Here is a 12,846-nt window from a genome sequence, read left to right on the forward strand (position 1 = left end):
TTCCATACCTTTATTAGTCCTATAGGGTGGTACAAAATCGTATTTTCTGTAAGGCAGAATAAAACTGCAGCTATGCTAGCACAGTGAAGTGAAGTGAAACCACTTAGAGAAAAACAAGAGCTACCCTAATCAAGGATTTCTCAAAGTAATAGACACAAACTGCCAAGGCCTGCTGAGGTCCTGCACTCATGGGATCACCTACATTTCCAGAGACAATTCTGCATTTCTACCTGCTCTCCTATCTACGAACCAAGTGCATTGCAGCAGCACAGATTCTAGCTAAAGGGACATCTGGCTGACCTGGAGTCACCGCACTTATTCTTGTTGAGCAAATGTCAGTAAAACTTCTCAGCAGAGCCTGGTGACCCTGCTCTAGGGCACTGTCTACACTGAAAACATACTGCTTAGGTCAATCACATAACTGGCTATGCTCTAAACTGCTACAGCATCTGAATGGAGACCATTTTATACCTGGCCATGTTGGCTTTGTGTAAGAACACACATACAAGCTTTGACAGAGCTCACATGCCACAAATTATTCCCAGCTATAACTGAAGTAGTGAAAAGATACAGATTTTAACCACAAGCAAAACTACGGTAATTTCACTACTATAAGGCGCACCCTTTTGACTAAAATTTTCCCCTAAACCTGGAAGTGCGCCTTATAGTCCGGTGCGCCTTATGGTCGTGAAATTACTGTAGTTACAACTGGGGACAGTCACAGCCTGACATTTTAGGAGCCTCATCTTTCAACTTTACTGTTGGCAGCTGCAGGCAGAAAAAAACCAAACCAAAATAAAAAACCTACCCCAAAGTCTGACACTCAAGTAGCTGAGATCTGTTTTTTCCCCACACACAGGTATACACAACAAAACTGGTCTTCTTGACAATTCTACTGCTGCACAAAAAACCAGTCCAACTCCTAAAAAGAAAGAAAGGGACAGTGGTGTTCTCTGCCCAAGTCCCAGTGCAAACTGCTGAATGTGGCCACCTTCCTTAACAGCTCATCTTGGGAGATCATTTTTAACGAGTGGTTACAGCCATGACAATGCTAGACCAAGATTAACAAAGGCACTGAAGCATAAATTAACCTCACACTTTTTGCTGACCTGGTTAATGCAGACAGGTCTCAAAGCTAGATTTAGGCTAAAGCATTATTACTTACCTGACATTAATGTCAATAATCAGGCTAAACAGCAAGGTTTAACTAAAAGTGCAGGGTTGATGAGACCAGACCTGGTGGGAGAGCCATACAGACCCAGCTGGGCTTGAAAGCAGAATTGCAGGTTGGGGCAGGCCAATCTGATGAATGAGGGTTAGAGTGTGTAACAGAAGACAGAAACAGTTAGCCAAGGTAACTCCCAGTCTGCTAGGGAGAGTGTCTCTTCAGTACTTAACCCAGGAAACCTTTGTTGAGGCTCTTCCATGACACATGTTTGCTATGACAACTCCAATTCTCCAACAAAAACCAGGTTGTCCCCCTACTGAAACTGCACTAACAGAAGTCTTCATTTCAAACAGAAATGCTATAATCATTTTCTACAGTAACTGTAGAAAATACACTTGGTCACCTTACCTGGAACTGATTTTGTTTCACAGTAAGTCAAAGATTAACATCTGGGCCTTCTATTTGGATTCTCCCCAGCGATAGCAAAATGACTTGGGTCTGGCACCTACAGTCCAGCAACAGGAGCCTTTTGCACAATTAAATTACATGACACAAATCAAAAGTTAATGCAATTCAGCAGCCAGGGCATGGCATCAGATGCCAATATATACAGTGTATTTCAAACACCAACATCATGTTATAAACTTGTGGAAAATGTATTTCACAGGAGTTTATTTATTTTTGCTAATGCGAGCTCAAGCGATAATTTAATGAGCCTCAAGATCAATGGGGGAAAAGAATGTCCTTTATTTCACACTTGTCTTCCTCAAGTGTAGCATTTTATAACCTGCTTTTGAAGTTTTGAAACACAGGCAATGAAACTGGATATCCATGTCATCACCTCTTTCTGGAACTTTTAACTAGACATAAATGCCACAAAGTGAAGGTAAGAATATCTGGACACAAGCGTTCAGAGCTCACATTTCATCTCTGCACAAGTGAGAAGACCCCATGCCTTTTCAGGCTCAGTTCCCAGCTCTTCTCATTAGCCTTTAGATGAAAGAAAAGTATGCCTGCACCTCCTGTTTTTGTAAGGAGCCTGAGAACTGCAATTTCAGTTCCAGCAGGAAAAACAAACGAACAAAAAAAAACCAACCAGCCAAACAAAATTAAAAATCATGGTATTACAGTAAAAGTCCAATGAGGCACTCCAGTGAGACCAGAACTTCCATGATGGGAATAAGCTGTGCCTTGAGGGAAGGCATTCTGAAGTACATCTGTCTACAGAACATACTTAACACAAGCTGGAGGCACAGTGGTAGTTATCATCCTTACTATCTTCAAGGAATTGCTTTCAGGTCAAGATAATTTTTGTCCAATACTATTTTTCTTCCCTATTATCGCTGATAAAGTTGTTGGTAAACATGGTGACTCCAAGCGACACAACACCCCATCCAAAATTTGACCTAGATCATAAAACTGATTTTTACAGCAGTCAAGTCATCATCTGCTGGTAGCTTTGAGCTTGAAGTCATCAGAGGTGAGCTGAGCAGGAGATCAGGTGAAGAGTTTGGATACCCCCCAGATGTAGAAACACCTTTTAAAGTAAATTTGTTATCCATTTGAAGACTTGAAGTCATTGCACGTCTATTGCCACATTACAGTTGCTCTTAATAGAACATCTGCTCTCCAAACAGAGGTAGCAAAACATTTTGGCAGCATGTCTTATTTTTCTGCCAAAGCAACAGGCCTGCAGAAGCAACATTCTGGTCTACAAGGAGACTATTCCTCAGCTACATTTGCCTGTTCTGCAACAAAACCTTGTCATACTCACAAGCTCAGGGAGCTGAGAGACATAGCAACTCAAATCCACTTTTACCAGCTGTCTGGACCTCTCCTTGAGATCCCCACATCTATTTTAAACTGCTTTAATTCCAAAGCCTCCATGCACAGTGAAGTAAGAGCTGCTCTCTCAATCCCACTCAGAAGATACCATGTGTCTGAATGAGTCTGGACCCATCTACAGTAATGCCAGGGTTATTATCAGCTGTTCTTATCAAGTGATCAACAGTCCATTTCATAAATGATGGCCTACCCTGGGAAGCAGCACAGACCAGAGTCCACACGCTGTCTAAATTAACACAGAGTTGAACTCACCAGTCACCTGAAAGGTCAGTACCAACTATGAACAGCTGCCTTCTGTAACTCACCTTACGTGTTAGTCCCCATGCAGATGATTCCATTTTTTTCTTGACAAGAACCCTCTCAAATAAATAATCTTTTGAGGAGGGAAAAAAAAAGGGAAAGAAGAGGAAGTGTAGATTCAAGGAATGGGGGAACAGGAAAGAAAAAACTCACATCTAACAAAATCATTTCCATCTAGCAAGTATTACAAAAGAAGGATATTAGAGAGCTAAATATGGTCAGGCAAAGCCTTCATTAAATAAAACATTCAGTGACATTTTATTTGTATCCTTCCTTATGTTTCTGCTTCTATTCAGTCTGCCTCTGAGTATTAAATTCTGCTGCAGGCTGAATCCGGGCTAAGATTATGCACAATAATTGCAAGTTGAGCTTCAGTTTACAGACTGAAACAATAATGAGTCAGAGAGACTCAATAAAATCCTGTATACAGACAGGATCAGACTACAAAGCCTTGGGATGTCTAAGTGATACCACAGCATTTGGGAATTTCAGAATTTCAATTTACCATGTGCAAAGGGCTGGTTACAAGCTCCATATGGAGTGGGATGTTCTGGGAGCTATTTGTTTTTCATAAATTAGGTTTTATGGTATTTCATTGAAATTTAGAGTACGTCTGTTCCACTAAGCTGTCAGTTCTGAAACCCACTTTGCATTGCAACTCAATCATGCAAACATTAGCAATGGCCTTGGTGCTTACCCCTACAGCCAGCTGACTTCCACCTTTGCCTATAACTTAATCCACAGCAATTATCATTACAGAATTCATACTGTCATACTATCATGGATCATTTTAGGAAGTCAACATTTGAATTATTGTCTTCTTATTCAACACATTTTTATTTTTTACTATGCTGACAAGTTTTATATAAGCAATTTATAAACACCCAAGAGAAAAGAACAGAGACTTCTAAAACTGTGTGTGCTTCCAAATTTGTTTTAGAATACTGGAGCATATAAAAATCCTAATGCAAATTCAATGAAAAGATACACAAAAAACAAGAGGAGGAGTTATCCACACAGACAGCAGTGGATGCTACCAAATACACAGGACAGGAGTTAACTTCTGAACACTCACAAAACATTTGGTTTGTAACTTGACCACAATGGTACTGTTTACAAACAACTGCAGAGCTAGAATTTCAGGAATATTACTGAAGTCAAGAGCCTCTCTTTACAGCATCAGACAGAGCGAACACAGACAAGCAGCAATAAAACTCCCTTTGCTAGGAAACAGGGTTAAAGTTAGTAAAGGTATTTAGCAACTTCAATGGAAAGGAAAGAAGGGCCATGAAAGAAAAACAGGTTTGAATTAAATTACCCAGTATGTTTTTGTTAGTGTTGAAGTCTTCTAAACTAAAAGTACAAAATGGAGGAAAAGAAGCACTGTGAGGACACATTTAGGTTTAAAAAAACCCAAACCAATTAATAGAATAAATTAAACACAGTCCTAGAGCTGAACAAATTTACACAGTTGTTGGAAGATACTGAGAAGGAATAATTCCTTTCCAATTGAGTGGATGCCTGTCACAGAACAGGAAATCCCTCAGCAACAAACAGGCCTGAGGAGTATACACCAAACTAATGATATGAATGATTAACACTGTCAGCTAAATAGAGGCATAGGAGAAAAGTGTGTGGGGGAGAGAAACTTTCCTATGAATTGAGATCAATTAAACACAAAACAGGAGCAGAAATTTCTAATTGCTGCTAGTGTTGTTAAACCTGGAGTAATGCCCTACAAAGAACAATTCTTAAGTAATTAACATATTTGACTGCTGTGGATAATCCAAGCAATTATATCCTTCATCCAGTCCCAAGACTCAAGCACATACTTTGATGAATACATCACATTCCAGATTAAGGGAAATATTTTGCCGTGCTAATTTACTGCTGGAAAACTGAGATGACCAAAGTATAGCTGGGGTGGGACTAAAAGAATTGCTCTGAAGTTTATCATGGCAGTGACAAGACATAGATAACTTCTGTGAGGAATTAGAGAAGAATTCTTTGACTTGCTGCTAAATTGGCACTTTTTGATCTGACACTTTCCCCATGACATGCAAACCTTTGTAAAGTACACAGCACTCAGTTAACAAGTGGTAGGGAGAAAGGAGGGCAGGAACAGCCTCCAAAATTTGATCTTCCTCTCATTTTCACAACTAAATCACGGAGCCCTCCCTCCTTTTACATGAATCTTCTCTTATTTGTGACTAAAATTTATCTTATAAATGCGCATCTTCAGGTACATCTCAATTTGTAGCATGCTAGCAAAGCTGCTATTCATCGAGGATGGCACATTTTGAAGTGTTCCATGTCAAAGCTGGGTCAATATGTTTTTCAGTAGGAGGCCACATTCCTGTTTTCCTAGTCTGCAGAGCGACCCTTCTTTGCTGAAAGGATCCTTATGCACGGAGGAGTATCTGACACAAACCAAGCTGATGTGCTACTGGAGCTTTGCAGTAATGACAGCAGGATAAAGGAGCCCTTTGAAGTTCATGGAAGAGCAGGAAGAGGTGATAATTTAAAAAGCTTGTCAGTATACCCAAGAGCAGAAGGAGAGCAAAGTATCAATTAATAATTCACACTTCTATTTCCCATGTTATAATAGTATCTCAAAACAGTTTGCAAACATTGATTAAGTCTAATGACATGCCCCTGAAACAGACAAGCACGGCTGAAGCGCTACTCCTACCAGCCAGGATGGCACCCTGCGAGCATTTCCTTTAGCTGATCTATGCCCTCTCCTTCCCATCTGTTAAATGGTGATAACAACACTATCATGCAGTGGTTCAGAAGCTTAGTGACTTCTAAATCAACACATTTACAGATAGAAAAACAGCACACAAGGACAATCTCATATGTCAGATTACACTCAATTACAATGAACTAAAGATACCACATTTAACATAACATAGCCTAGTGGGAAGAAACCCCTCTATCTTCATTTTATAACACCACACAGATCTGCCTTGCTCTATCCCTAAGTACCCAGAGCACTTGAGTTCTAGTTAATGACCAGGATTCTTGGGTACTGTGCTAACAGGAACACATTGTAATTACAGTAATTAGATCTGCTGTAGAAAGAATTGTGAGAAATTAAACACTGTCCACAGTAGTGTCCAACTCCCAATTAAAACAAAGCAGTTGGTGTGTTTGCAAACCAGGACAGACATACCTACAACTGCAAACCCCAGAGGGAAATGTCATTTATATTCAGATGGGAAGTTGAACACATCACACTGTTTTAATCCCAGTTTTGAAAAGCAGGTACCCATGCATCATCCATTTACAGATAGTGAAATGGTAGTTCAGGGAGACTCTGAGCTGCCAAAGGGAAAAGCCAATTACAACCAGCATTTCACTTTGGGAGCTCCTCATTCCCAACCCCATACTTGGACCATTTTTTTTTTTCTGGAGAAAGTTCCTTCTTCCTTGTTTTAGCCTCTTTCACACATATAATCAGAAAGAATTACTTTGCTTACTCTCTTACTAATCTAACATTTCCAGAAGGACCAAATATGAAGACAAAAGTAACAGCTTCATGAAATACAGCTCTTTTCTTCTCTTGAGCCTGACAGTCAGTTCCAAAAGCAGATTGTCATGACAACAAACAACCTGGAGGCAATCCAGCCAATTAATCTGCAGAGGAAGCAGTCATCCCAAGCTAGAAGAACAGCACTGCCGCTTTAAGCTTCAGAAGCAAAAAAGAGAAAGCAAAATAAACCTTACCACCCACATGAATCTGATTAGGCTGCCTTAGAGCTGTAGGGAAGCATAGTCCAGCCCTGGGCACGTGCTAGGCCTCGGCAGTCCTTTCGTCCTGCTCCCGACAGAGAGCAGGGGCCGGCCGGACCCTCTCCAAGGCTCTGATCCCAGCACAACTACGTTTCCCAGGCTGTGATGTAGCTCAGCATGCAGAAGAGGTACCAAGATGACCCCTCTAACCTTTACATGTGGAGCCAAGGAAAGAGCTCATAGGTTAGGCAGAGATATGACACAGAAGAGACTGTCACACACCACTGCTATAAACCCTGTTTTGCTGGCATTGCTGTTGCGTGTTTTTCCTCTTCCTCTGTGAGTTGTCAACAATATTTATCAGCATCTTAAACTCAGGATTATTTTATTTTCCACAAAAGATTAATTAATCAGTGCAGGTAGATAGTAAAGTAATTCTCCTTCAATTTCACTAATTACATCTTCCTTCATATGCTGCTTTATCTCTCTTCATCTGTCCTGCTTTCTATAGGCTGAAGCACACCAAATCTCCCCTGAAAATATCCACTGTCTCCTATATATTTTCTACTCTGGTTTCTCACTAGTAACTCAGACATTAAATTGTTTAGCAGCAGATGCCCGATACATACTGTTTGTTAACCTCAAGTCATTCATATATACTTATTTTATAAAATACTGTGGCATTAAGTTACAGAAAGCAAAACTGAGAAGCACTACATGTAGACTTAAATGATAGGTTAAAAAGAATAAAAATGTCACTGTGTTTTGAGATTCTCCCAAGACTTAATACACAACAATTTTCAAATAAAAATCTTCTTCCTTGTCTTCAGGAGAAGGGTAGGAATAGACCTGTAAACTTGTCCTGCAGTTAAACATGTCTTTCAGAAGATAACTGAGCAATGAAGATCTAAAGCTTTAAGCATATACAAGATTCACTCATCTGGTAAACAGACAGATTCACTTCCAACTCAGGTTTTACTATCAATCCCCCCAGGTCCCATTCATCTCACAGAAGTACTAAATGGACTCCCAGCAACTTCAGTGAGCACTGGATTACAGATTACAAACACTTCCTGCAAAAGTGTGTTTTTACTATCCTGAAAAAGACACCACTCTTCTGAGCACTGAGAATGCAATGTATGCATGTGCACACTCTTCACTCTCACTATCTGCAGTGCTAGCCAACACAGAGCAAACCAATAGAACCATATTTTCTGCTGAGCCTGTTCTGTGTTAATTTGGGTTGGTATAATATTGCAGAAGAGAATAAAACCCCTGTGCCTACCTTGAGGACTTTCACAGCTTTCTTCATCGCTGTTGTCTTGGCAGTTATTTTGACTGTCGCACACAAAGCTTTTGTCAATGCAAAGACCATTTCTACAGTGGAATCGGGCAGTCGAGCAAAGCAAGGGATTTGCTGCTGTTAAAGAGAGAAAGCGAGACCTTTCGTTAGGAATTCTCTTGCTCAGGCAGTTAAATAGCTGATAAGCATCAACCACAGGTCACAACTCTACAGCTGGTCAATTCCCTGGGTGTGTGGGAGTAACTTGGCAATCAAACCACCCCTGGCTCGCTAACCAGGGAGAGCTGAAACTTCTAATTTATGCAAGATTCATTACAATTAGCAGAGATTTAGCCCACCCACAGTTGTGATAAGCCTTCTGTTCATTTTCCTAAGAGCCCAATCATGATCACTGTTCCACACATTTGCTCACGCTGAAGACATATGGAGGGTAGAACTGCCTACCATAAACACTGCCTGTTGATTCCCATTACAGAAGACTCAGTTTAGCTGAAGTTTCATATTATAAGACAACAATTCTGACTGAGAACTGCCAGGCAGTGGTTTATTTACCTCTGATTCTCTTCCCCATTCTCCTCACTGTTTTGAATTGATACAATGGCAGTGTTGAAATCTCTCAGCCTCTCACTGTTTGAATTTCAACTCCTTTTTAAGGAACAATGTTTGCACCCTTCATATACATCATATATAACATCCTTCAACACAGTCACCTCTCAGCTGAGATATGCATAATTTAGCTGGTTTTAATATCTACTCATAAATCCATCTCTGTCCTTTAATACTTTTTGGCACTTTTCTCTGAACTCCAAGCAACAAATGGGGTGACTGAAATGGAATGCAACTTTCCAACTGAAAATCTTAAATGGCTGCTTAGGTGCCTAGCCTGCCACAATAACAAAGGGTATTACAGTTTCCAAATACTAACTGGCTTCCATTTTTTATTCTTTAAAGTAAGAGCTACATTTAATGAGTTTTTAACAAATAAATAATTAAATAAATAAAACTTTAAAGTCTGCCCTGCACATAACCTGCAGGACAAATAACAAACACTCCCAATTTCTCCAGCTCTCCAAGACCTTGTTTAGCACAAACATGCTGAAACTCCTTTGGTTTGAAACTGCTGCACACTTGCGTACCACATTGATTTTTGAGGTCATCTTTGAACCTACATGGCTGTTCCTCTTCATAAGCATAACTAGAAATTTAGGCATCCTAAAAACCACCAAGTGCCTCAATGGCCTAGAGATCAGTAGCTGTAGGGTCCCATTGGAGCTACACACTACAAGCTCATGGGAAATTGTGTCATTCCTAATGAACTCAATAAGCTGATGCACTTTCAATTGAGACCTGCTACTTGTCAGTCCACCACCTTAAGGATATTCAAAGCACTTCTGACAAAACTTATTTTTAGTCCACTTGTTCAAGTGTAACCCCAAGTAATTTCCTTAGCCTTCAATGCTTCTCTGGCTTCCCTTTCCCCACAGAAGTGCTGACTCCCTGCCAGAGTCACACAGTCCTCACCAAACCAACCTCTCCAGGACAACAACTGATGCCACCTTAAGAGAGGTTCATGCTGTGGGGGAAAGCACACAACCACTAACAAGAAAGGTAAGTCCTCCATGAAGCAGACAGTGATAAATCACTCTAAAGATTGCCCCTTTTGTTATCTTTGAAAGCTGCTGTCTGTTGTCCTCCTCCTGACCTTTAAAAGTCATTGAAAACAAAACCTCAGCATGCCCCTGACAGGAGAATGCACAAGTATTTTGCTGCAAGTTTTCACCTAGAAACCCATGCTTTTACCAGCTCTCAATAGTAACAACAGAGGTGCTGGATTCAACACAACTTTTCCCTACTGCTATGATATATCCCTGCTAGACTTAGAGATACAAATGGATCCGTGCAGCCATACACAGAGGGTTTAGCCCAAAACAAGCAGTACTTCAGATCATCTCATCATCTCTCTGCTACAACTTCCCTGCTGCTGTGCATTGGCAGGCATGTCTGGCTTCAAGAATCTGCCTCTCCTTCCAAAAACCTGTTTCACTAAATATGCCATTATTTGCTTTTTTGTTGTTTAAGAACATGTATAAACAGAGAAACCCAGATGTGCTGATGACCAAATACATCATATTCTTCAGTGACAAGAAACAGGCAAATAAAAATGGAACAACTCAAATTATTTGTCCAATTTGAGTTACATTTCAATAGAGAACAAGCAGCTTAAAACTCATTTCAGGGGCTTGAAGTATCATACGGGCATTACATACAAAGCAAGAATGAGAAGGACCTTAAAAAAAAAAAAAAGGCGGACTCATTTTCATGAAGTGAAAAGCCAAGGATCATCTGGGTTGTAAATGACAGGGAGACTATTTGACTCAGAAACTGAAGGCTGCTGAATGTTTCCTCTCTAAGTAGCATCAATTAGCTGAAATATGCAGCAGTGCCCTCACTTGCAAGCAGGCTCCCACTTACTGCAGTTCTCCTCATCGCTGCCGTCGGGACAGTCCTCGAAGCCGTTGCAGCGGAAGCGGCCAATGATGCAGTGGATCCCACTGGCACAGGGGAAGAACGTGGCACCACATTTGGATTTGGCTTTTGCTGTGAGAAGAGACAGAAGAAGGCAGAGGTGAGGGAAACAATTTACAATTGTTAGAAGTCCTGTTGTAGCAGTACACTTAAGGGTGCTTCATGCAGTGCTGTTTGCATTGACACTTGGTGCCTTCCAAGCAAACCAGTGTCTTTGTGAGACTAAAAAACACAAGAGACCCTCATAAAAATATTTTTCAGGCTGCAAACTCAAATAACAGTGCCTTTATTTAACATGATTTATATAAAATTGGGTGCAAAAGGACCACTGCATCTCCTGCTGCACAGCACAACCCTTCATAAAACATTAAATACTAACAATAGCATCAAAGTGTGTTTAACACATCATTAGAGAACCTCATTATGATCTCAAGTACTACACAATTTTTACTTTACTGCACAGCAAGTCTTCTCAGCAAGAGAACACTGCCCTTAGCCATAGTAATGCAGATGGTCCCACCATGATACTCAAGGCAAGCACCAGTTAAATCTTATGCTATCACCAGCCTAGAACAAAACAACCCCCAACAATAAAAAGCAATTTTACAAGACAAAAGATTACATTTTTGCTTTTCCAAATTATCTTATGACTCGACTGACCACACCACAAGACACTGAAGTCTTCAAACAGTCCACTCTAAAGCAAAGACAGTCTCTGCAGGAGGAATATGCTGGTAACTGCAGGAAGGCATGTATGGTGCAATGTGGTAATGCCACTGACGGGAAAACAGTAGGAAAGAAACCAGATCCAGAGCTTGCTGGCCTTTAAAGCGAATATTTCCTACTCCTACATCAAATCTATCAAATCTAAGATGTGCTTACAACTCACAGGTTTTGAAATATGACAGACTAGTATCACAGCAAGAGGTAAGTTTAACATGGCCCTACGGCACATCGATACGCCAACCTGCACAGTTTTACAAGGCCAGGACAAGTGTATCAGTGTACAAACAAAAAAAAAGAAAAAAGAAAAAAGAAAAAAGCATATATAATGGGATAAACAGCATTAATTTGGAATCCTCTCTTCCAGGATTAACTACTAAGTACAGCTGTAGCAAATCCTTCTTCCATTGCTCAATGGAGTGCATATAAATTGCTTGAAACCACAACTACAGTAACTCTCACTTACTTTAGCATCCTCCAAAAATCAAATTCCTACGGTTCCTCTCTTACATGTTTTTCTTCATTCTATTAGTAGTTTTCAATTAGAATTATGAAGTATAAAGTAAGATATATCACTAAATTTCATATATTCAACTGCCATTTTTTCTGAAGAGTATCCAAGGTCCACTTGAAGAAAAGAAAGTGAGCCATTACTTTGCAGAAAAACATGATAAATTACCCTGAAGTAGCCACTGTGCTTCTCACCTCTGACAGTAGAAAACCATCAGCAGAGACATTTGAGCCCCTGCAATTCTTCACACAACTTCAAAGAGCAGCTTCTGTGTTAGAGTTCTGAGACAGACTGATCTCAGCTAAATAATTCAATAACCACAAGGTGTGAGGCACCATCATACTCCCAGTCTTTAAACAAAGGTAGCAAAACAACCTCAGCAACAGATTCAGTGTCATCAAAGCAAGCAGTCTGTATTAATGCACTAAAACAAGCCAGCCAAGATGCTGCTGGAAGAAAGTGATAATAGCACACGTACATGAAGAGGTGCCCAATGTTTCATATGTTGTGCTTTTGTTGTTTTCCTTTCTATAAAAGCTAACATCTTTCTGAAACCATACAGTGAACGTTCCCCAAGTGCTTCCAGACAACTTATTTGAGAGATGTATTTTGAGCCAGAAGAGTTCCAGAGAGGACAAAAGAAAGAAGTTCCAAGAGTTTCAAAAAGGAAAAGAAATAAGAAAAGTGGGAAACAACTGTGCTTTTGCATCTGTTAACATTTACTCGATCCCATTT

The 12,846-nt window shown here is 40.2% G+C and overlaps 1 protein-coding gene across 4 annotated transcripts in view; it reads right to left on the reverse strand.

Moving 5' to 3' along the window:
- Positions 1–12,846, reverse strand: part of LDLRAD3 (low density lipoprotein receptor class A domain containing 3) — a 164,611-nt gene that overhangs the window by 41,997 nt on the left and 109,768 nt on the right. For all 4 annotated transcript variants that reach the window (XM_033063766.1, XM_033063763.1, XM_033063762.1 and 1 more), the window contains exons 3-4: positions 10,824–10,949; positions 8,334–8,468 (exon numbers count right to left, since the gene is read on the reverse strand). In XM_033063766.1, coding sequence (XP_032919657.1) covers positions 8,334–8,468; positions 10,824–10,949 — 261 coding nt within the window. The remainder of the gene's footprint in view (positions 1–8,333; positions 8,469–10,823; positions 10,950–12,846) is intronic.

This window comes from Catharus ustulatus, chromosome 6 (assembly GCF_009819885.2).
Source record: "Catharus ustulatus isolate bCatUst1 chromosome 6, bCatUst1.pri.v2, whole genome shotgun sequence".
Taxonomy (NCBI): domain Eukaryota; kingdom Metazoa; phylum Chordata; class Aves; order Passeriformes; family Turdidae; genus Catharus; species Catharus ustulatus.